Below are 23,725 nucleotides of genomic sequence, written 5' to 3'. Positions count from 1 at the left end.
AAATCTATCTCGCGCGGTATCAATTCAGCAATTATAATATCCCCGCTGAATCTCGCGCCGCAAACGACAATCCGGATTCACCCGTTCGCTCGCCCGCCTCGCGAGAAGGGGTCTTATCCGGCAATCGAGAAATTACATTACGCGAGGCGAGCGTGCGGGACGGGGAGAGAACTGGCACGGTGCACAAAAAGCACCGAATATCTTTCAGGAGCCGACGAAGGAAGCATCATTAATATCACCGGGACGATCAATCAAAAAGCCAAGCGGCGCGGACTCACTTTGGTGGACGTCGTACTGGGCCTGGTGCCGCCGATGCCTATGGCGTATATCTCCACCTCGTACCATTGGACGCCGGTCTCGCGGTCGAGCTGGGCCGCGGTGGACAGCACACCGGTCTTCGTGTCGATGTCGAATAGCCGATCAACTTGGGGCCCATCGCCGGCGGTCACGTTCGTCACGTAATACTCGAGCTCGATGTTGGATCGATGGCTACGCGCGCTCACGCGCAAAATACTGGTGCCGATCGGCTCGTTCTCGTAAACGTTGCCTTCAATCTGACCTCGGTGCTCCCAAATCGGCTGATCGTCGCCGTTCTCGCCCGGCACGATCAAGGTCACATAAGTCTCGGACGAGCGACGCTCCGCCTGGACCGCCTCGTCCGTCGCACGGACGCCTACCTGATATTTGGATGCTCGTTCGAGGAGGCCACCTTTCGAGAATGTTGGATGAGGTTTCATGGTGAGTTGACCGGTATTACGATAGATCCGGAACATATCCGAGTAGTTGACATTGGAACGGAGCAGCTCGTACGTCACCAAGCCGTTGGTGCTAGAGTCGAGATCGCGAGCGACTAGCTGCGTGACTGCGACCTCCTTGGTCGAGGATTGATGATAGTTGAAGTTGCCGGCGCGCAGATGCGGTAACACCACCGCCGACATGCTGACGAAGATCGGCGCGTTGTCATTGACATCCTCGACGATCACGATCACCAGTTTCTCGGCAGACAACCGAGCACTTGGCGGTTGCGCTTGATCAGTAGCGATCACCACCAGCTTGAAAGTATCCACCTCTTCGCGGTCGATCGGGAGTAACGTATGGATCACTCCGCTCGACGGGTTGATACCGAAACGCCGCACCTCGTCTTCTGGGTCCTGGCTGAGGATCGAGTAACTGACCACGCCGTTGTCCCCCGAATCTGGATCCTCTGCGGTAATGGTGACGATCGGCGTTCGCACGAGGATACCCTCGCGTATCTGACGTACTATTGCTGTATTTGGAAACACTGGCGGATTGTCGTTGGTGTCGATCACCTCGACGGTCAGACTGGTGACGGAACTGAGCCGTGGATGACCTCCGTCGCTGCATGTGACGTTGAGCGTGTAACGTACCAACTCTTCGTAATCGAGCGGTTTCTTCAGATACAGGATACCAGTCAGCGGATCGATATAGAACGTGTCCCTTTTATTACCAGCCGATATGATGAATGTCAACTCGCTGTTAGGCCCAAGATCGTTGTCGGTGGCCTTGAAACGCAAGAGCTCGGTGTTGGTCGGCGTAGTCTCCAGCACAGAGATCTTCGATTTGTTGTCGACGAAGCGCGGCACGTTATCGTTCTCATCGAGCACTTCGATATGGACGGTCGCGCTAGATGACAGTCGCGTTTCCAGACCGGCATCGTGCGCCACGACGGTCAGCACGTAGGTGTCGGATGTTTCGCGATCGAGCTCCTTCATCAACGAGATCTGCCCGGTGGCCTCGTCTATCATGAAATGACGGTGCTGATTGCCATCCTCCAGCGAATAGAACACATCGCCGTTCAATCCCTCGTCCACGTCAGTCGTGTACACTCTTAGCAGCTGTGTGCCGATCGCGGCACCCTCGCTCACCTGCACCCGATAGGGCAGACGCTGGAACTGCGGTACGTTGTCGTTAACATCGGTGATATAGATGGTGACCTTGACGCGGTCGCGCAGGCGGTTAACGCCATTGTCGGTGACAGTAGCTTCCAGATTGATATAGCTGCTGCCGGTATTGGTCACCAGGAGCTCGCGATCGAACACGCGCAACGATCTGACGAAACCATTCCTCGGGTCGACCACGAAATCCTGCTGGCTGGTTGGCAGCGAGAACATGAGATCAGCGTTACGGCCGACGTCGCGATCAGTAGCCAGCAGCTTGCCGACGAAGGTGTCGGGCGGCTCGTTCTCGCGCAGATGGAAGCTGAAACTGCTATTGATGAACTCGGGCGCGTTGTCGTTCTCATCAATCACGTGCACCACCACCGGGACCACGGAGCTCCGTGATGGGCTGCCTTGATCGGATGCGGTGACCTCGAGCGCGTAATAGTCCCGTTCCTCACGATCGAGCGTGTTCTTCACGTATAGCTGGCCATCCGGAAAGATGCCGAAGCGACCCTCCGCATTGCCATCGGTAACACTGTATAATATCCTGCCGTTGGCGCCGAGGTCCGCGTCTTGAGCTGTCAGCGAAAAGAAACGCTCGTTGACCGGAGTAGATTCCGGAAGCGAAGTCTCGTAGCTGGTCAGTCGGAAAACTGGTGTGTGATCATTGACATCTTCGATCGTTACGTGAATTTGGTGCTGGGCGGACAGCGGTTGCTTGCCGGAATCAGTCGCCGTCACTTCTAGATGGAGGACCGTACCGGGCGGCGCACGAATCGGCTTGTCCAGGTAAATGATGCCCGAGTTTTCGGCGACCCTGAATTGCCCGCCTGAATTCTGCGTCAAGGAATAAATGATTCTGGCATTGGCACCGGTGTCACGATCCCTGGCTCGGGCCAGGCACACCTCCTGCCCCACCGCCGCGTTCTCCTGCAACAGGATTTCGTCGCCTCGCTCACCCCTGGGAAACTTTGGCGGATTGTCGTTGATATCCTGCACGGTAATGTTGACGGTTGTCTGGCCGTACGCGAAATTGGCGTGCGCTGACAGTTGCAGGCTGTAATAGGCGACTCGTTCGCGGTCCAGGCAACCGGCGGTGCTGATGACGCCAGTATTCTCATCGATCCTGAAGTTGCCTCTAGGATCACCGAATACTATGGCGTAGCTCACCTTATCCGTGTTGTCGTACTGCGTAACATGTACCGTGCCGACCACCCGACTACTAGACGAAACGAAGTCGCAATCACCACGATCCTCAAAAACACGAAACTCGTAGCCGTTGTAAGTGTCGAATTCGAGATGTTCCAGATCCTCCTCGCGTATAATCTCCACTACGGCGTTCCTGGCTGCCACCCGCTCGCCAGTGTCCTTCGCTGAGATGGTCAATTCGTGAAGAGTCTCGTGCATAGCCCGCAAAGAACCTTGCAAAACAATCTCGCCTGTCCTTTCCTCCACCATGAAGAGACTCTCGCGGCCGGATTCCAAAGTATACCTCACCTGAGCGTTCTCCCGAGCATCGGCGTCGGTTGCCGTTACTTTACCTATCGTCGTACCTGCCGGAGCATCTTCGGAGATGGACATTAAATATCTCCAAGGATAGAAGATCGGCGAGTTATCGTTAATGTCCTCCAACGTCAGCACCACGGTAGCGGTCGAAGACTGTACCGGCGTGCCTTGATCCTTCGCTATCACTAGAATTCTGTACGTCGCTATGGTTTCCCGGTCCAGGGCGACCATGGTCGTCAGCTGACCGGTCAGGGCGTCCAATGCAAAGGTCTTGGGATAATCACGCGAGACGCTGGAGTGAAAGCTATACGCGACGCTTCCATTGGTACCCTGATCGTTGTCAACAGCCGTGAGAGTAGCTACCAGACTATAGGGCGGGGTATTTTCCGATAGTGTGACCTCGACGACGTTCTCGGAGAAGCGCGGAGCCTCGTCGTTCTCATCGAGAATCGTTACTTTGAGATGCGTGGACGCGTACTTAGTATTCGGACCGCCGTCTCGTGCCGATACGTGTAATTCGATGCTACCTTGGACCTCGCGATCCAGAGTAGCTATGGTTGTAACCAGGCCGGTGTCGCTGTCGATGGCGAACCAGCCCTGCTCATTACCCGAACCGAACTCGTAATAAATCCGCGCGTTTAGCCCAGAATCCGCGTCCGTGGCCGAGATGCTGGCGACGAAGCTGCCGATCGGTGCGAGTTCTGACAGCACCGCCGAGTACTCGCTTTGCTGAAATACCGGCTCGTGATCGTTGACGTCGTTCACATGAATCACGAGATAGGCCGTACCCGATCTGGGCGGCGTGCCCTTGTCAGTGGCAACCACCGTGAGATTATACTTGGGTATTTCCTCGCGGTCCAGCCGGCCGTCGACCCGCACGATATCGAAGCTCTCCATCTTCTCCAACCGAAAGTGGCCCAACTCATTCCCGGCGCGTATCTCCACACTCGTCTTGCCGTTCAGACCCTCGTCGTCATCGATCACCGACACCGCCGCGACGATCGCGTCCTTGGCGGCGTTCTCGTCGACGGTAGCGAAGCGCGCATTCTGTGGAAAGTAGCTGAATTTAATCACGGGATCGTGATCGTTCGCGTCCAATACGTTCACCGTCACGTAAGTACGACCGTCCTGCCTGGGCGAACCGTGATCGCGAGCAAAGACCGTGATGACGCAGCTCTTGGGGCAACCGCCGCTTGGTTGTTCTACCGTGCAACGTTGTTGAGGACATTTCAACGGCTCGGCTGTCGTGATCGTGCCGGTCTCTGGGTCAATTGTAAACTTGCGCTCATTATCCGGCAGATAATACGTCAGCTTGGAATTGTCCTCCGAATCCTTATCGGTGGCGTGGACCGTCAGCACCTTCGTGCCGACTGGTGCGCTCTCGTTCAACGCCACCACGTAATCGCTCTGTTGGAACACGGGCGGATTGTCGTTCACATCCAGCACCGTCACGTTCACCAGCAGATAACCCAGCCGTGGTGGTCGGCCGCGATCGCGGGCGCAGACATTGAGCGAATAGAATTCCACCTGTTCGCGGTCCAGCTTGCCGGTAGTCTCAAGGTGCAGGTACGATGTCTCACCTGTAGGGTTTCCAGTGACCTCCAGACGGAACTTGCCATCCGTATTGCCGTCAACGATAAAATAATCGTCCAGCACGCCGTTCTCGGGTGTATCCCGATCGGTCGCGGCGTCCAACAACAGCTTGGTACCCGCTACGGCTGATTCCGAGAAGCTAACCGCGATACTGGGCTCCGGAAATTCTGGGTTGTTGTCGTTAATATCGAGCACTAGAATCCGCACCTCGATCGGATAGGTCGGCTGACTCGAGAGCACGACCAGATCGAACCGATCACTGCTGAGAGCTTCACGATCGAGAACCTTCGCTGTTCTTATTTTGCCGGTCTCCGGGTCGAGCACGAATTCCTGGGGCGGCTCGTTGAACCTGTAAGTGAAGTCAGGCTTCACCGGTATCGTGCCGACCAGGGTGCCCTTGGGCTCGCCTTCCCTGATCTCGAGCTGGACTCGCGTGTCGACCGCTCTGCTCTGCATCGCCAGGCCCATCGCCCCGGCGCTATCCTGCGGCAACATCGGTGACCTTCGTGGGACTAACCGCGTGACCCTTTGAGGTAGGTTGCGCGAGGTAAAATAGTCGTCGAACCCAGCCACGGCCACCGTCGCCGTCGCCGCCACCGCCGCCGCCGCCGCGTCCTGGCCGACGACCTGGCCGCCATTTTGGTCCACCACCGACAGTAGTCCCAGGAGCAGGGTCAGGATCATCGATCCCCTTATGATCATCTCTTCGGTCTCGCCGCGACACGCCCACCTGCCTTAGCCAAATCTCGGCTCACGGTGACTTGTCGTAGGCGTAAAATCGCGCGCTCCGATTACGCACTACCTGTCGTTCTTCCTCCTCATGGTCGTGGCCGGCGATAATCCTGTCGTCTTCCGCGTCTACGTACCGGCGCATTGCACGTATCGCGACATTCCACCAAGAATGGAGATTAATCGCGCGCGACGACGTGAACCGCCGTCCCCTGTCCGGCGATGCGTCGCATTTTTTTTCCCCACCGGGACCAAAGTCCCGATTTAAACCCGGAGCTGGTGGGTGCTTTCTTTTCCGTCTTTCTTCCTCTTCTTCTTCGTATCTGTTTCTCTGTCTCTCTTTCTCTCTCACATACACACTTTCTTTCCTTATCTTTCTCTCTCTCTCTCTTTCTCTTTCGTTCTCTCCTCCTTTACTTCTCCTTTCCTTCGCCGCTAAAAGTCAAGTGTATACGAGAGAAGACTTCACCCGGCAGAAGGGGCAGTGACCCGCCGAGAGCCGCGCCTCGCGAAACGCGCGTCTGCGGATGTTCGCGAATACTTCGCGAGCGCGAGAATGAAACGTTTCGGACGATTTTTCGATCAGCAATTCGCAATCGCGATTTCGAATCGAGAGAAGGTATATCTTCTTTCCTCCTCAAGAATGGGTTCTTCTCTCAAAAGATTGCTCTCCTTTTTCAACTCTTGCGCTTCGAGCACACGCATCTACGTCACGTGCTTCGCTCTGTCATATTGCATTTTCAGGACGACGAATTCCTTTCGAAATGGAATGATTGGCAACGTTAACGAACAACGATTTTTCGTGACGATCTTTATATCTCGCTATATCTCAAACACTGAGATCCCTCAGAATCCACGGATTTATCACTAAAGCCCGGATTAAGCCCGACAGAACCTCGCGACGTAAACACTGCACAGAGACGAGGACGCACCAGAGATCCAATATCCGGAACACAAAACGAAACGAACGATTCACGATTTATGTGTATCCTCGCGAGAGTACCGATTTAATCGAACGAGTTTAGTGACCGAACCCCGAGGAACTCGAATTCGCGATTCACTCTCGAGTTCGCGCGCCTCGCCGCCGAACTCACGCTATCTTTCGCGGAAATTGTCAGGAAGTTCACGCGATCGCGATGCGGCGCTCGGTCGGGTTCGCCGCTGATCGCGGAGCAATCTCACGAGCAACACAACGGGTTCGTGTGCGCGCGCGCGCGCGCCTCGGGGTAGGCGTTATCGAGGGATGAAGACGAGCCGCGTGCAACCGCGGAAACAATCGGCAGCGGAGCCGAAAAAAAAAGAGTAGGAGAGGGTGAAGGGTTAAGGGACGAATAACGAAACACGACGAGGCCACGACGAGCGCGACGTAAGGCCCCAAAAGAACGCGGAACGTGAGCACCGCGGAGAAGAATGTCGCCTTCCCGAGGGCTGACCTGACTCGACTGAACCGAGCCGGTCCCAGAACCTCGCCGCTGCCAGGAGAGGCATTCTTCGGGCTGGCTGACGCCGTCCCTCTCCGATTCATCGGGCCCTCTTTCTCTCCCTCCCCTGCTCTCTATCCTTCGCCCGTTCCTCGCATCTCCGTTCTTCGTCCTTCTCTCTCTTTCTGTTTAAACCTTTACTCCGACCACCCCGCGCAAGGCCTATCGATATCACCTTCTCTGTCCGCTCTGAGAAACACCGTGGCTCTACCGCGTCTCCTCGCTCCACGATGGGCCCCACTCGCTCTTTCCAACAACATCGCTCCTTCCTTTTCCGTTTCTCTCTCCCTCCCTGTCTTTCGTGTCAAGAAACGTTCGATCTCCTATCCCGGTTACTCTTTCCTTCCCCGAATGCTCATTTTCTTCGCTCTTATTCTCTTTCACATCTCCCATCCTCCTCCCTTCTCGTTCTCCTCTCCCCTACCATTTTGCCATACCACTACCTATATCAGAATACGGGTATCTTTGTCCGCGACGCGCGTTAGGCCAGTCTCTCTCTCTCTCTCTCTCTTTCCCACTCGTTCTTTCCCGGGGCCCGCTGCTTCGATCGTGGGCCCCGTTCTCTCTCCTCTCCCACCCTCTTACTCGACTCACCTCTCCAGCTTTCCCTCCTCGCCATCTTCCACGCGCGATCATTCCACCTTCGACTCGCCTCGCGCATCCCGCCGTCGTCTCGCTGAGATATTCTCCCTTTTGCCCTCGAGGAACGAGCAATGCGGAGGCTCAGGTATGCAAGATGGCCGCCACACGCTGGAGCCCCGTGCGACGAGGACGTTGCTTCGCGTTGACGGGAATGAGAGAGATGTAGCGAGAACAAGAGGGACGTCAAGTGGACCAGAGAAAGAAAACGAGAAAGGGAGGAGAGAAAGAGAGAGAGAAAGGAGGAAGAGAAAAAAAGAGAAAAACGAAAGAGGAAGAAAGAGGGAGTAAGAGTAATACGAGGACCGATGAGAAAAAGGGCGACGAGGATAGAGAACGAGAGATGAATAATGCGTGGGGGAGGAGGGGGGTGGAAATACCTAGAAGGGCGAGCAGGGGGACACCCCGACTTAGGGGATGCAGACTGCCACGCGGAGAAACATCGGGATATGTCAGAAGGGAGGGGCGTGAAAGGTGGAGCGGGGGTGATCCGCGGGATCCGGACTCACGGCTTGTGTGTAGATATATATCCGCGGGCCTATATGGTCACTTTTATAATCCGTTACCGCGATTGAGTGTTCCGCTCGATTCTTTCGATCCTCTTTCCTTCGAACTAATTCACCGTCTCGGGTTTCCCCCCCCCCCCCTCTCTCCCCCTCTCTCTCTCTCTCTCTCTCTCTGTCTGTCTGTCTACTTTCTTCCCTCCTTTTTTCTTACATATCTACGTAGTTTACTCGCTCACTGGACCGTTGATTTCCTTTAATCTAGTTTACTAGGTACAATACCGTACGGACATGTAAGTTGGTTGGTGCTTTGATAATGTTGAAACCTACAAAAGCTACAACCAAAATTATAAAAAATTATAAAAAATAAGATAATAGAGTTGCCATGCTACTCTTCGTGGCAACCAAGTATTCATGCCACGCAAAAATGCACCTCACTGCAGAATTCGTTCGCGCACATCTGATTTTGCAGTGGTCGCATATGGTCCAGTTTCTGGTTTAGAATGAAAAGCAAAGTTCGCAGAAAGGAGATTATGATAATAAAGGAATCGATTAGTAATTATAGTGGTGATAGTCAATTCAAACAAAAAAAAGTTGAGAATAATACGTGATTAAAAACAATAAAACTCCATCACGAAATAAGTCAATAATTCAAGAATCAATTGTTATTAACATTTGGTATATTTTTATTTGTGACTTTAATTCAACTAATAAGTAGTGCATGTGAAGAAATCAAGGTACTGCACAAGTCAAACCTTCTCGATTTACTCATTTTAAACTCCAAGTCTAAAAACCGAACGAATCTGTAGAATTTAATTTGTTGCAAAAATCGAGAAAAATAACAATAAGTGAACCGATTTGCACATTTTTCCGATCATCCTCGTTCCTTTTATCCCGCGGAACAAGGGACAGATCGCTTTGGACCAACTCGCTTTACGTGGACTTAGATAAGAATGAGTACGAGTGTTCTCTCGAATGAGTGAACGTCCGCTGAAGAATAGGGAGAGACGCGATTCCTTATCGGATGATGGACGAGTCGCCTTCTTCTCGGCTTGAAATATCGATGAAAATTCGAGAGGGTTTTATTGGAGAGGGTAATAGGTGACAATGCGCCAAACGACGCGTTTCGCGCTATCTTTAAGTTTATAGGACTCCAAAGTAAAATGCATCCGTTCCACTCTTGAGTTGCGTTAAGCCTCCGAACGTCCGTCTTGTCAAGAAACCGTGCGACACGCACCGACAAGTAATTTTCTGCGCGTCAAATAATTCATAAAGCCACGCGGAAAATACGTAAAATATCAGTTACGAAGAATTATGAACAACGAGAAATAGTTAATTACAAAGTACCTCATCTCATGTACGTATCACTTATCTTATTTAATCTCAATTAAGTAAACTTAAGAATCGAGAAAGATTTATATTTATTATTTATTTCTCATAATTCTTAGGTACCTTGGGATGGCTTTCGATTTATATATAGTTTACAATACAATACGATACCTACTATATTAATTTTAACTATCTTTAACTTAATATTTATTATTTCATAATCCTGTACTAACTAAAAGATTTTTATATTAATAGTATGATGTAATTATATGCAACTGAAAAAATGTTGAATCTACTTAAAGATATAAGTAGAGAGGTATGAGAAAATTTCGATATTGTAGGATTTGTATTTACAAAATTAATACGTATTTGAAAAATTAATCAATATAATCTATTAGTAGATAATAATAAATTGTTTAAAACTCTGTTAAACTTAAATGATTTTTATCTTAGGCCAAAAAAATAATCTTAGTATTTTCTTTAGAATTTTTTAAATAATCTACATCATTTTTATTATTTCTTCTCAGATAAGATTTTGTATTATTCCAATAAATTTCTTCACAAGAGGTGAAAAATATAATGATATAATTAAAATTATGCAATTAACGATAATGTGATAAACGATAGTATATAATTGCATTTTAAAGCAGGAAGTAGTTTTTAAGCAGCAAATGCAGCAATCGTTTGTTATCCGAGAGAAATAAATTGAAATTTGGTTCGTAGACTTGTCTCTCGAAGGATGCAACACAGGACGTTGAATTGCATGATTAATATCCTGTGTTCCACCGCGATAACGCGCACGTGCGTACGCCATTTGTTGTTCCGCGATATTAGAAAGGTCACGACCCAGGGTAGGAGGCGGTGGAATCCCGACATTTATCCGGATATAGAAAAGCCGTGACACTTTGTGCGCCGAAATCATCAATTACATTAATCCTCGCATATATCGAGCTTCTCGAACCCTGAAGATCGCGATATACGATCTTTTGATTGAGGAGAGTGATTATACGAATCCTCGTATCCGTATCGTTGACAATATCACGCAAACTCTGTTGAACTATCTATAATATGATAAATAAAATCTATTTATTTAAATATATAATTATATATTTATATACTTGTATTTATATATCATTTATATAAATATATAAATATATAGTGTGCTCATATGAATAATATTTTTCGAACACTCACGAATGTCCGTGATACGTAATATTTTTTTTAAATATAATAAAAAGCACTTATATATATATATAAATTATTGTATAATATATACATATGTTTGCAATATTAATACAATACAAATTAATATTAATTCAAAAACCTTACAAAATTTATATTATATCCAACAATTTTATTATATTTATATATTTTATTATACAATGCAAATAATTATTATGTCTATTATTTTTTTCTATATATATCTATATATATATCTATATATATATAATAATATTTGGTCACGAACTCAAATAATATCTTACATAACTCAGACATTTAAATTACTATCTTTTGCAGGAAAAATTCGCGGCATAAGATTTCATAGAGCGGACTGACAGATTGCCACATCGCATTGCAGAAATCCGATCGTTCTCCACGTGGGTGTACAAAATTGTCGACATCGAGCACGATTACTTTTCGCAATAGAGCGAACGAGCTTCTCGAGGATACAGGGTAAGAAATTGGCAGAATTAAATGTCCTAATAGCTTATTTTGCGGGCGTGCCTCGCCATAAATACGCAGCCGATCGTTTTGCTCCTGTTTTTGGCCTCGTTTACTTATACGATTTCGTAAAAAAATAAGAATTACAAGAATTTATTTATACAATTGGATTTATAATATTATAAATGTGTTCGCGTTTATAAAAATTAATTTTATGAGTATTATAAATATAATTTATAATTTATAATTCGTAATACGTTATATAAAACACGCGCGCGCATATATAAATATGCGTTCGTGTGTGTTTATATATATATATATATATATATATATATATAAATTATTTTAAAATTTTATTAATTTTTTAAAATTCTGTACCAAAGGTTTTATAGAGACAGAAGAGGTTATAGAAAAGTAGTCAATGTAGTCATACTAGAAAATGTATCAAGAGACACGGTAGTATAATTTACTCGATACTAAACGTAGAGAAATTTGTTATTGCTATTAAGAGAGGACGCGACTATTTTGTACCAAAACATTTGTTGGATTATTCTATAAAAATAAAGTCAAATAAGAAAAATAATCATGACAATATTTATATAATATTTTAATAGAAATGTCTTATCACTGCCACAATAGAATTTGATAAAATTTGCCCTGCACAGCTAGTACGAAGGAGATTTATTATTCTACTATTTGCCTGCTCCTTTGACTTACGCGTGGGCTTTGTACTGAAAAATCTATATCCTATAAATTAAACAATCTTTACTTCGATTATAAATATTCCTGTTAGGAGTATCTAAGAAAAATAAATAAATAACTAAAATTCTCTTTAAATAATATTCCAACACATGACGTATTATAAGTTTTATTAACAAAATGCACATCTTTGTGTGTGTTTAATACAAAAAGATAATTATTTAAAAAAGGTATCAATAAATTATACTATTATTTGGGTGCGCCATACGCATCTGGCATCCTTTCTATCGTAAATCTGTGTTGAGATACATACATTATTGGCACACCCGGTATCTTCCGTATTCTTCTTTTCAAATCTTTATCATTTGTTGCAACGATATAGCACTTATGCTGAAATAATAATAACACACAATTTAATTTTATCGTCAATAAGATAAATTTAGATTACATCTAAAAGAATTGTCACTAAAATAACATCTTGCAACTAATACTTACTTGTGTTACTCTGTTCACAAGACAGTCATCTGCATAGGTTCCCTTATGCATACATTTTAACCTTTCAAATCGCGGATCCTTGATGATTTTCAATGCCAATTTATACTTCTGTCCAAGCTTCTCTAACTCGCCCATTACGCAATCCGTTATATACGGCGTACACTTTGCATAGAGGCATTCCATCATATTCTGTATTATATCTAATTTGTTTTTAATGGAGAAGTTAATGAAGTTTGTGTCAATTAAAATATGATACGGCGGTCCAAGCTGCATGTTATATTGGAAGAATAATGCGGAGGATTGTTGTGGCCTGAAAGAAACAAATACTTTATGATAAATAAGAATTTCATAATATCATGCAGAAAGATACTTCTGTTAGAAATAATATAAAATGTCAGATTATATATAATATTACTTACACTTCTGTGACTTTTATTTTAGTCTTATCTTCTTTTGGAGTTTTCTTTGACGGCAGCCGCTTCTCTGGTTTTCTATATAAAAAAAAATCCGTTTTAATTTTTTTTGCATATGATTTACAAAGTTATAACAGTGACTTGTCAAAGATCATATGGTACATTAACTTACATTCGCGAATCGCTCAGACTAATCATCCTTTTCATCTGAGCAAATCTCTGCATCACAACTTTACGCGTTTTCTTATTTTTCCCCTATAACATATAATTTCATAACAAGTATTATACGATAATATAATTAGTAATATGATAATATATTCATTTAAAATAAAACAATGAAATCGCAATCTCTTATATTCTCACTTCATAGGACATGTTCAAAACGACAAACCAGCTACTTGCTTGCCGAGCGAATGTTATGTACAAACAGCAACTTGTACATCGTTGAGTATATTTTCGACATAATATAATCTAAGAGAACATTTATATTAACATTTATTGTAAAAACCAGCAAACGTAACTTACAATAAACTAAATCTCTAGCTAGAAATCTGTAGCTAGAAGATAAAATACGTTATGCAACTAAGCTAATTGCTACAACAAAGCAATTATCATTTAATGCATTTGCTCACCGAGCAAGTTAACTGATTTGCTGACTTGAACCCATATTTTCTGTATACCCTCCAAAAATGCATGATTAATGTCTATTTCTATCAATGTAGATTAACTTTAATCTCAATTTAACTTGCTTTTTATCTTTTCCTAGTTCTTAGAACTGAGTTTTTCTGATCAAGATTAAACTGCATTGATGGATTAACTACATCGACAAGTGGACATTAATAATTTAATTTATCTGGTAGAATGTACATTTACTTTTTTAAAAAATGCTCTTACCATTATATTTTCTGTGAACGTGTGTGTATCCTTAAGTCCTTAAATCCTTTTTTGGAAAAATTATAACAATGAATTCAAAATCCTATAATCAAACAAGAATCATATAGTTAGAAATTTTGTGATTAACAATTCTACGTTTAATTAATCACTGATTAAGTTAATCGAAATTTAGTCGGAGTTACAGAAGAATTTCACTGTATAAAAAGCACATGTGAGCGACCAATGTTAGGTTAGGTTAGGTTAGAAGCAGAAGAGAGCATTTTTTTAGAGTTTTACTAGACGGTGGAAATTTCAGGTGCCTTCAACTTATCCATAGGACCATATAAATCTCTTTTCTTCCTTACTTAATGTACATACTTAGTCTGTTAACTGAAAAATCTGTTTGGAGTAATGCAACCTGAAGGAGAAGTCGAAGACACCTAAACCCGAAGAAAGCTCCAAAAAGAAAGGAAACAGAATAGAAAATCTTCCTGTTTGTAGCAAAAGAGAACAAAAAGAGGAAAAATTAGAGTAAAAATTCAACACAACCTCTGTATGTATACTGCTATTTTCCCTAATGAACAATTGTGAACTTGTGAGCGGTATGTGAGTTGTGGTTGTGAAACTGCTGGAAACTGCCGCACATGCGCGGCTGCGCGGCGTTTCGGTTCGGCGGCGAATCCAGCAAACTATAAAATTGTTCTAAATACATTTTGGAACGTATTTTTAAACATGCATCGCACATTTACAATTATATTTCACAACACGGAGCAAAAATTGATATGTCACTGTAGAAATTTCGATTACGTTATAAAAATAAAAAAAAATGGAAATTATTCAGATTGATGGATTATGGATTGCAGCCGCGACGTACTCAAAGAACTCTCGAATTAAGCGAGTCGTTTAATTGTTTTGCAAAGAGATTTATTCTGAACTGATTACTCGTGGTAACAAATGAACATTTACATCTCCATGCGATTTCACTAGAAGAATAGGAGATTGACCTTTTTTTATCGCTACTATACATACACTAACATTAACATTTACTACACTAACATTTAGACATTTAGAGGATACAGAGTAATAAAGTAATTAATGTTTATCTGTTACAGAAGAGATTGGAATGAGGAATGCATATTTATAAATTGAAAACGATTTAAAGATTTCCTTCAAACGAGGGCGAACGAAGGCGGAATCGGGACAATGGATTTACGTGCTCGTACGCGAAACAATTCTGAATATTGAGTGAATAAGTTTCCCCTCGAACGGGAGCGAACAGATGGCTCGAAAAAGAGGCGGGAATCGAAACAATGGATGCGCGCGTCATGCCGTCACGACGCATACGCACGCGACGAGTATCGCAGCAAGTATCGTATGTATGTATACATACCATACATACGTGTGTCACGTCACACACTATCAAAAACGCGCACGCGTGTGCGCGGTATGGAGTACAGGAAGGGGTGACGGAATACGGAATCAGGTGTGCATCATTCTGCGGAGTCGTGGCGGTAGAGTTATTTCGAGTTGAGTTTACGGTCATTCGGCGCATCATCGTCAATCATTGAAATCGGAATATCCGCTTCCGTCACGGAGTCGCGACGCATGTAGACTATTGTAGACGAGAGCTGAACGGTCGAGGGGCGGAGAAGAAAGGGGACTAAGGGGAGCGCGAGAGCGTTACTCGAACCCGGCTTCGTAACCGAAACCGACCGACCGTCGTCCCGATCGATTCGCTCGTCGACGCGACGCGCGGAGGCTTCATCGTCGTTCCATCCGCACCACCATGGAGGCCCTGATACCTGTGATAAACAAGCTGCAGGACGTGTTCAACACCGTCGGCGCTACCGCGCTGCAACTGCCGCAGATCGTCGTTCTGGGCACGCAGGTTAGCCGGAGTCTTTCTTCGGCCCGCGGCCAAACCGCGAGCCGAACCGCGATAACAATGAAACGGCAGGTCCGCCCCTTTCACCTGGACTTTGCTACCCTCGTTGCTCTCAAGATTAAACAAAATATGTGACTTCTTTGGTAAGAGAGAAAATTCCGACAGAGAGAGAGAGAGAGAGAGAGAGAAAGGGTGCAATCTCTCGAAAGGAGCGGATCTAGCGACGGTTGGACATTTGAATTTTGTCGATGAGCATTCGAATTTTTTTTCTTTGTTATGAACAATGTAACAACGACAGGCTATTCATTGTAAGTTGCTTACTGCCCGTCGGTGTTAGAATTGAGGAAAATAATATCGTAGCTTGCTTGAATCTTACGGTTTCCTTAAGCATGTTTACTTTTACTTATTTATAATCAGTTAAGAGGCAAATATTGCGATTTGGATAGCCACTCTCAAAGAAATTTTCATCTTATTCTAATCATGAAGAGTCGAAGTGACTCGAAAGATGATCCAAGGGTATTGTCGAATACAATGTAAAAGCAAATATTGAATTTTTCAGAGTTCAGGGAAGTCATCTGTAATAGAGAGCTTGGTGGGCCGTTCTTTTCTACCACGAGGGACTGGTATCGTCACGCGACGTCCGTTAATACTGCAACTTGTATATACACCGAGAGACGATCGAGAACACAGAAGCGCCGAGAATGGCACCCTGGACTTGGAGGAATGGGGAATGTTTCTGCACACAAAGAACAGGATTTACAAGGATTTCGATGACATTCGCATGGAGATCGAGGCCGAAACTGACAGAATGGCTGGGGCTAACAAAGGAATCTGTCCAGAACCAATTAATCTTAAAATATATTCGACGTCTGTTGTTAATCTGACGCTTATAGACCTACCTGGTATTACGAAAGTGCCAGTAGGTGACCAGCCGGAAGACATCGAGTCTCAGATACATGAGCTCGTATCAAAGTACATATGTAGTCCGAACTCTATAATTTTAGCAGTTGTCACTGCCAATACTGACATGGCTACAAGCGAGAGTTTAAAGTTCAGCAAAGACGTTGATCCAGATGGCAGACGAACGCTGGCAGTCGTTACAAAATTAGATCTCATGGATGCTGGTAAATTTTTCACAGTTTCGAAATTTTTTTTGCAGTTTCGAATTTGTCAAAGACAACCGATTGTATGCATACATTGTTTCTCTTCTTTTAGGAACTGACGCTATAGATATTCTATGTGGCAGAGTCATCCCGGTAAAATTGGGTATTATAGGTGTAGTCAATCGTTCTCAACAAGATATAATGAATAACAAGAGTATTAAGGAAGCGTTGAAGGATGAAGCCACATTCTTGCAACGTAAATATCCAACTTTGGCTAACAGAAACGGCACTCCTTACTTAGCAAAAACTCTTAATCGTTTACTTATGCAACATATTAGGGATTGCTTGCCAGAGTTGAAGGTAAGAATATTAATAGTAGAATTGTCGAATTATAGGATATAGCTAGAATCTAATCTACTAAAGTAAGCATAATTTGGTAGAGCTTGTGTTTTTTGAAAACAGAACAGAGTAAATACAATGGTCGGGCAGTATCAAACCTTGCTTAATTCCTATGGTGGAGATGTCGAAGACAAAAGCCAAACCTTGCTACAGATCATTACAAAGTTTGCAAACAGCTATTGCGCTACGATAGAGGGAACGGCGAGAAACATAGACACCACCGCGCTGTGCGGCGGCGCTCGCATTTGCTATATATTTCACGAGGCGTTTGGTAAAACGCTCGATTCGATTAATCCACTGGCAGATCTCAGTAAAGGTGACATATTGACCGCTATTCGCAATGCAACCGGTCCAAGACCGGCTCTCTTTGTGCCAGAAGTTTCTTTTGAATTATTAGTTAAACGGCAAATACGGAAGTTGGAGGATCCTTCGTTACGGTGCGTAGAGCTTGTGCATGAAGAACTGCAGAGTATAATACAGCATTGTGGTACTGAAGTGCAACAGGAGATACTACGTTTCCCTAAACTGCACGAGCGTATCGTCGATGTTGTTACGCATTTGCTACGTAGACGACTCCCACCTACCAATTCAATGGTAAACTAAAATATTTACTGAGTATATGTATCCGTAACACGTTCTTCATACTCACATGCTGATTTGATTTCTTAAATAAAAGGTAGAGAACTTGGTTGCCATAGAATTGGCATACATTAACACTAAGCATCCCGACTTTCACAAAGATGCAGCATTTGTGTCATCTTTACTGAAAGATACTGATGTAGATCACTTGAGGCACAACAAACGATTAACTTCAGCATCCAATACTATAATTACTAATGATGTAAGTAATAATCTCCATTTAGTGTCGTTTTTGTGAAATTTATACCAATTTATTATTTTTTAATTCATTGATAAAGTTATTCTTTCAAGAATAATGATTTAAATGTGGATAGCAGCGTTTGCATGTCCATCAGTTTATTCAACATTTTATCCGAGCCACTTCTACTTTCTCACGTCGTGTTTGCATCTAATAGTAAAATGTATTTGAAACAGATTGTAAAATCAGTCAATAATCAAGATGAGATGAACTCTGTTTCCAATCAGATTAGAGAACAGCAAGGACAGCAAAATAACTGGCTGTTAAGTAGCTTACTACAGGGAAGAACGGAGTCAACTAGTTCCGCGGATGGTTCTCCAGTCAGAATGCGTGAAAATAGTAACTCTCCGAATCCAGCGATCGAACTGCAAAAAGCATCCCCGCAACAAAAACCAGTAAATCTGCTCCCGGCGGTACCGATACAGACATCTCGAAAACTTAGCGATCGTGAGCAACGGGATTGTGATATTATCGGTAAGGAAGTGTATCGTATTAAAAGTCATAAACATTATGTTAACAAACTTTAATTTCAATTTTCTTCTTTCTTTCGTTGTTCGCAGAAAGGCTCATAAGATCATACTTTTATATTGTACGGAAATCCATCCAGGATAGTGTACCAAAGGCTGTTATGCATTTCCTAGTCAACTATGTGAAAGATAATTTACAAAGCGAACTTGTCACACATTTGTACAAATCAGATCAGGCTGAGGCCTTGTTGATTGAGAGCGAACACATCGCTGTTAGGCGTAAAGAAACAGCAGACATGCTTAAGGTACGTAAAAAGTTAACTACAAAGCCTCTTTATAATAATTGATCTCTAACGATTGCTCTGATTCAACAGGCATTGACTCAAGCAGGTCACATCATTAGCGAAATTAGAGAAACGCACATGTGGTAATCAAATGCCTAAACCGTCATCACCGGATTCTAGTTGAATTTATTATTACATCTCTGTGTTTTAATGAACTGAGTTAAAGGATGTACTTTACCAATGTATATGATGAAATTAATGTACATAACTCTTGTCTTTCTCACGCAAGTAAGGTATATGTATCGCTATTGAGAATCAATGGTCCTGATATGTTACGTCACCCGTTTTTATAGTATGAGCATGAAGGAGGTATATCGTACATAAAATACGCGTTTGTGCAACCGGGTTATTCGATTCAAAAGATGTAATTCGGGCTCGATTTTTTATTATCTTCAGCATTCGATATAGATGCTGATGACCTATGATTATAAATCGTTGAATTGATTAACTCTTGAATAACTCGTTTTGTATCACGCATTTTACCACGGAATTATGTTTCTTAATTACTTAGTCTAATGTTGCATTGCCTCGCGTTACAGTGATCGTAAATGAGAGTGTAATTGAGGATCATTGTTCTGTGTATTTTTTAGTTATGCTGTTTGCATAATTTTTCTTTCCAGGAATAGAAAACTGGAAGTATCTATTCCTAGTGGATTGTGCCGCGTTTTTCACAAAGCTGTAGAATAAATTGAAATAATTTCACTATAAATAATTGTTATAATAATTGTTATAAACCGACTAAGGGAGTATTACACAGAAATAGAGCCAAGAGAATTGTAACACTGGACGATACATTGTTCTGTTTTGATACCTTCGATATTCGGTTCAGCCAAGTGTTTGTTGACAAAGTCCGCGTGCTCGAATAGCAGAGGCATCGCGTCTCTGTAATTCCCCTCATACATTTTCGCGATGGCGCTCAGTCTCTTTTGAATCGATTTTTGAAGTTGCTTCTCGATTCTTTTCAAATCAATCATTTTCTCACATTTGGCGCACCGATGATTCGTCACCTTCGCGTTCGTGATCGAGAGACCCGTCGATTCCGAACACGCCGCGCACTTGTAACACGTCGTTTCGGGTAGCGGAAGTTTCCAGTTTTGCTTGCAGGCGTCGCATCCGCACAGGAATCGATACTTCTTCCACAAGAACTCACGCCTGTTCAATTTGCTCTCGCTGAGAAAGTGAGGTCCGTAGCAATCGAGTATCTCGCATCCTTTGCCGATGAAGCGCAATGCTCTGACCACGACTATTCCTGTAACGTGAGAATTAGAACTTCGTTCATCTCTTCGTCATGTCCCTGATCGCTTACCATTTGGATAGGAGTGGCGAACCACGTTGGGATAACAGCTGTGATTCACGAGACTGACCGTGGTGTAAATCGCCGCACCGATGTTCCTAGGCTCCCAGACACGCGTTGCCTCGTCGTGGACGTTCTCGATGATCTCATATGCGTTGCAGTTAATCGCCTGCAAATGGTGCAGCATAGCCACAGCCAACGAAACGAACGTCTCCCTCGTGCAGACGACGTCCAGTTTGTTCAAAACCGAGATCAAGCATTTCGCAAGAAAGATCGCCTCGATGGCGCGAATGAGATTCACGCTATGTTCGACATCGGCGCAATGAGTCTCCAGTTGAAACACCGTTCGGTAATCGAGAGGACTATACGTCTCCTTCGATCCCAAGTCCGCGCATTCCTTGCTAATGTCATCATCTTTATCTTTTGCGTTACCGTTAGCGTGATATCGTAGGAAATCAGGATTCAAAACGCATGTAGCGCTGTTTGATAGCGATAACGCTTGTGTGACCGTCATACGATAAGCCAGCAAGAGATAGGATGTTTGTTGACGTTCGTTGTTTGAATTTTTGAAAAAGTAATTGAATACTGAACACTCGTATCGGTGATACTTTTCCCACGCTTCTTTGCGACACGTTTCTGTGCAAAAGGCCACCTGGAGAACGCAATATAAAATTTAAATCCAAAGATCTGTAAAAATTGCAGGAAGAATCACCGAAAGTCAAAATAAAATAAACAAATTAACGTGGAAACTAACAGGCAACGGTATGGGTAATCAGATCTGGCGCTATGTACATGGCGCGTGGCATGCGCAAATATAAATCATGCGCTCTACTAACTGTTTGGCAATCACGGCACGGAATTCTAACGCTGTCTTCTAATTTAAGTGTGGCATGGCAATGCAAACAATTCCTGCCGAGAGCCGGTGGATCCGTGCTAAAGGAAAACGGCCGGTCGACAATGAGTACAGTCCCCGGTCTGATGTCTCTTGCAGCCACGAGGTGCCGGCCCCTGGTCTCGTCGAATCGCAGCTCAACGCCATCCGAACAGCTCGTGAGACAGCTGTGCGGCTTGCCGTCGACGGTGGGCAATGCGCTGCTGGAAGAAGAACGGGAAGAGGAAGAGGAGGTGGAAGATGTCCTTCCACGGGCGCCGCGTTTCCTGGAGGACGTGGCTTCCAACTTCCGGGAACACTCCCGCTCTAGTTGAAGGCATTCCTTCCTACGTTGCACGAAGTACTTAACGTTCTCCGCGGAGTTGTCATAGAGACTCGCGGAAAGCGCCAACATGCAGTCGCAGTCTCGCAGGCAGCTCGCGTAAGCGCGCAGGCTGTAGAAGCGTCTAGCGCGCTCGCAGATCGCATCTAGAAACACTCTACTGTTCGCACCAGCCGCAAACAGTGCTTGCGTGAGAATATTACAGGTTTTAATCTCCTCGGCGTGCTCGTCTCTGGGCTCCATCGTCGCCCCGAACGATCTCTCGTACAGCCGCGCGGCCTGCGCATCATCCTTACCCTCGTATGAATCACCCAGTTTCAAGTCCGCCACATAGGGCATTTCTACAAGCATCCCGATCATTCCTCGCCTGTCGCCCGACGCGGATAGCTTCGCCAATCGAGTCGCGAGCGACTCCTCCTGCGAGACGGCGTTATGTACGGCACGACGAAATTCATCGAGCGTGATGTTTCTGTAACACAGCAGGTGAACGATAAAAAAAGAAAACAATTTTTAATGCTCCACTTGATACGAAATTCGAAAGAAAACGATATGTTTTTGCAACGAAATAAATGTAAATTCTTAATTTCTTTTAAATAGCCGGCGCTGTTGAAACGAATAATATCGAAAAATGAAAAAGATAAAGATAACGGTGTTTATTTATACCATACATTTGATCTGAAGAAACAATCGTCTTTGTAGAAATGAGAATTATACTCGGAATAACTAATTAGAAATACAATGAGAATGACGATATTCAGAAAGATATATTTTTTCCAGAAATTGATGTCATATTATGATCATTTGTGTAGAAATATTTTCGCCAGGAAATGTATGGGACCTCTATTATCATTTATTGGAAAAACTTGTTATCGAAAAACATAAGAGATATTTCCGAGTGGTCTGTACATTAAAGTTCATTACTGCGAACGCGTTTGTGTGTATGATATTGTATGCTAATGTAATATATAATAATTATAATTAATGCATAAAATACATGTTTCGAAATTAGCCGACGAACGCAGGACGGCGACTCCAATTTTTCGCAGACGAGTCGCAGCCACGAACGTGTTTTCATCGTTTCTCTAAATTTAATTCTGTAAATTTAATCACAGACAGAAATAGAGTACGAGCGAACAGCCCGGTTGCGGTAGCGCACCGTTCGTGGAATTTGTCATTAGGCGGAGGACTGTCCCGGTTTTGCAACGAATGGGAGAACGACTCAGAACGAATCTGGACGAAGGTGGGACGACAGCCTGTCGTAGCCGGGATCGAAAAGTATAGCTGGCTTACCCTTTTCTCGTCAGAGACATTACCGCTAATCGTTATCAGAACCGATCGATTGTGCGTTTAATGAAACATCGGCGGGATCTGCCTCCTCGTCGCGAAACAGAGACACGAATGCGACGGATTTCTAAAATTAGGCTGACTGGCGTTCACTCTTGCGAAACGCGCCCGATGCTTTCGTTTATAGAAAATTGAGCAAAAATCTCGTTCCTTCGCGCATTGATACGTGGAACGCATTGGAACGTGTAAATAATGCATTTGCAGGAGCGATAATAGAGAATTATTAATGCACTTAAGCAAAGGAAAAGAAACCGCCGCGACTTTTGATAAACGAAAAGGAAATGTAATACAAGATAATGTATAACTGTTGCAATTTCTTTGCTATCATTTCGCAACACCAAAGTAGTTTCTAGCAGTAATTATAAAGTAAATTTAAATTGGATTCTCCAAAATAGTGAATGATCGCGTTTTTAATGGAAGAGTGTTTTTAAGATAACTTCGACTAAACTCTGATTAACTTATCAATAATTGATACTTATTGTACTTTTTTGTTAACATGAACAAAGATATTAATTTTTTGTCGTTTAATATATGGAAAAAAAAGATCTGGAACAGCAAATTATATAATTTAAAAATTTTGCTTTAAGAAATTCAGTCGGTTAAATTAATCATCGATTAAATTGATGGGAGTTTAATTGAAATCGCTGTTAGAACGTCTTTCACGAATTAACTTATTAAATATTATTTTCTTAACACAAATAGAATTTATTAATCTTATTATCTAATACGTAAAAGAAAGATTAAAAAGGTTGAGAATAAATTATATAATTAGAAATTTTGCCGCGATTTTATTGGTCGAGTTATAAACGTCGATTATTTTAAATTAATTGGAGTTTAGGCAATCTGAACATCAGCTCGTTTTACTTGCACTTTCTGCACTCAAGTAATCTCTTCGCTCTTTCTTTCCAATCGAATATACGTCCGTCTCGTTTCGGGTTGCAGAAAATGCCTCCAATACAGTTAAAAAGAACAGAC

At 43.9% G+C, this 23,725-nt stretch overlaps 4 protein-coding genes across 6 annotated transcripts; 1 reads left to right on the top strand and 3 right to left on the bottom strand.

Moving 5' to 3' along the window:
• Window positions 1–210: 210 nt before the first annotated feature.
• On the bottom strand, window positions 211–5,702 carry LOC112468044 (cadherin-related tumor suppressor-like). The gene has a single exon (XM_025037059.1). The coding sequence runs from the start codon at window positions 5,700–5,702 to the stop codon at window positions 252–254; it is 5,451 nt and encodes a 1,816-aa protein (XP_024892827.1). The 3' UTR covers window positions 211–251.
• Window positions 5,703–12,223: 6,521 nt separating this feature from the next.
• On the bottom strand, window positions 12,224–14,449 carry LOC112468048 (rRNA-processing protein FCF1 homolog). Its single transcript, XM_025037064.1, has 6 exons — window positions 14,373–14,449; window positions 13,845–13,926; window positions 13,123–13,205; window positions 12,957–13,028; window positions 12,538–12,847; window positions 12,224–12,432 (listed from the first exon to the last, which is right to left on the bottom strand). Exons 2-6 carry the CDS (start codon window positions 13,845–13,847, stop codon window positions 12,292–12,294), a joined length of 609 nt encoding a protein of 202 aa, XP_024892832.1. The 5' UTR covers window positions 13,848–13,926; window positions 14,373–14,449; the 3' UTR covers window positions 12,224–12,291.
• Window positions 14,450–15,201: 752 nt separating this feature from the next.
• LOC112468045 (dynamin-1-like protein) lies at window positions 15,202–19,534 on the top strand. 2 transcript variants are annotated; one of them, XM_025037060.1, is made up of 8 exons: window positions 15,202–15,711; window positions 16,268–16,832; window positions 16,924–17,171; window positions 17,274–17,804; window positions 17,887–18,051; window positions 18,264–18,561; window positions 18,648–18,859; window positions 18,929–19,534. In XM_025037060.1, the coding sequence occupies exons 1-8, from the start codon at window positions 15,610–15,612 to the stop codon at window positions 18,983–18,985; spliced, it is 2,178 nt and encodes a 725-aa protein (XP_024892828.1). In that variant the 5' UTR covers window positions 15,202–15,609; the 3' UTR covers window positions 18,986–19,534. The 2 variants fall into 2 exon arrangements, with proteins under 2 accessions (XP_024892828.1, XP_024892829.1); XM_025037061.1 differs by having other exon boundaries at window positions 15,205–15,711; window positions 18,315–18,561.
• Window positions 19,535–19,623: 89 nt separating this feature from the next.
• LOC112468047 (SET and MYND domain-containing protein 4-like) lies at window positions 19,624–22,826 on the bottom strand. Of its 2 annotated transcripts, none has more exons than XM_025037062.1 (4): window positions 22,697–22,826; window positions 21,029–21,875; window positions 20,205–20,844; window positions 19,624–20,147 (listed from the first exon to the last, which is right to left on the bottom strand). In XM_025037062.1, exons 1-4 carry the CDS (start codon window positions 22,714–22,716, stop codon window positions 19,648–19,650), a joined length of 2,007 nt encoding a protein of 668 aa, XP_024892830.1. In that variant the 5' UTR covers window positions 22,717–22,826; the 3' UTR covers window positions 19,624–19,647. The 2 variants fall into 2 exon arrangements, with proteins under 2 accessions (XP_024892830.1, XP_024892831.1); XM_025037063.1 differs by having other exon boundaries at window positions 22,720–22,826.
• Between the last annotated feature and the right edge of the window lie 899 nt (window positions 22,827–23,725).

This window comes from Temnothorax curvispinosus, unplaced genomic scaffold (genome assembly GCF_003070985.1).
Source record: "Temnothorax curvispinosus isolate PA1 unplaced genomic scaffold, ASM307098v1 QBEX01018008.1, whole genome shotgun sequence".
Taxonomy (NCBI): domain Eukaryota; kingdom Metazoa; phylum Arthropoda; class Insecta; order Hymenoptera; family Formicidae; genus Temnothorax; species Temnothorax curvispinosus.
This window is presented reverse-complemented; position numbering and strand designations above follow the sequence as displayed.

Bases quoted from the DNA above. Each gene is read 5' to 3' on its own strand.
- LOC112468044 (XM_025037059.1), bottom strand. From the start codon at position 5,702: ATGATCATAAGGGGATCGATGATCCTGACCCTGCTCCTGGGACTACTG.
- LOC112468048 (XM_025037064.1), bottom strand. The intron at 13,029-13,122 runs GTAAGTTAATGT...TTTTTTATATAG, and splicing joins AGTCTGAGCGATTCGCGAAT to AAAACCAGAGAAGCGGCTGC. The intron at 12,848-12,956 runs GTAAGTAATATT...TGTTTCTTTCAG, and splicing joins AAAATAAAAGTCACAGAAGT to GCCACAACAATCCTCCGCAT.
- LOC112468045 (XM_025037060.1), top strand. From the start codon at position 15,610: ATGGAGGCCCTGATACCTGTGATAAACAAGCTGCAGGACGTGTTCAAC. The intron at 17,172-17,273 runs GTAAGAATATTA...TTTTGAAAACAG, and splicing joins ATTGCTTGCCAGAGTTGAAG to AACAGAGTAAATACAATGGT. The intron at 17,805-17,886 runs GTAAACTAAAAT...CTTAAATAAAAG, and splicing joins TCCCACCTACCAATTCAATG to GTAGAGAACTTGGTTGCCAT.
- LOC112468047 (XM_025037062.1), bottom strand. From the start codon at position 22,716: ATGTCTCTGACGAGAAAAGG. The intron at 21,876-22,696 runs GTAAGCCAGCTA...GCTGTGTTACAG, and splicing joins ATGTCTCTGACGAGAAAAGG to AAACATCACGCTCGATGAAT. The intron at 20,148-20,204 runs GTAAGCGATCAG...CTCACGTTACAG, and splicing joins TCGCCACTCCTATCCAAATG to GAATAGTCGTGGTCAGAGCA.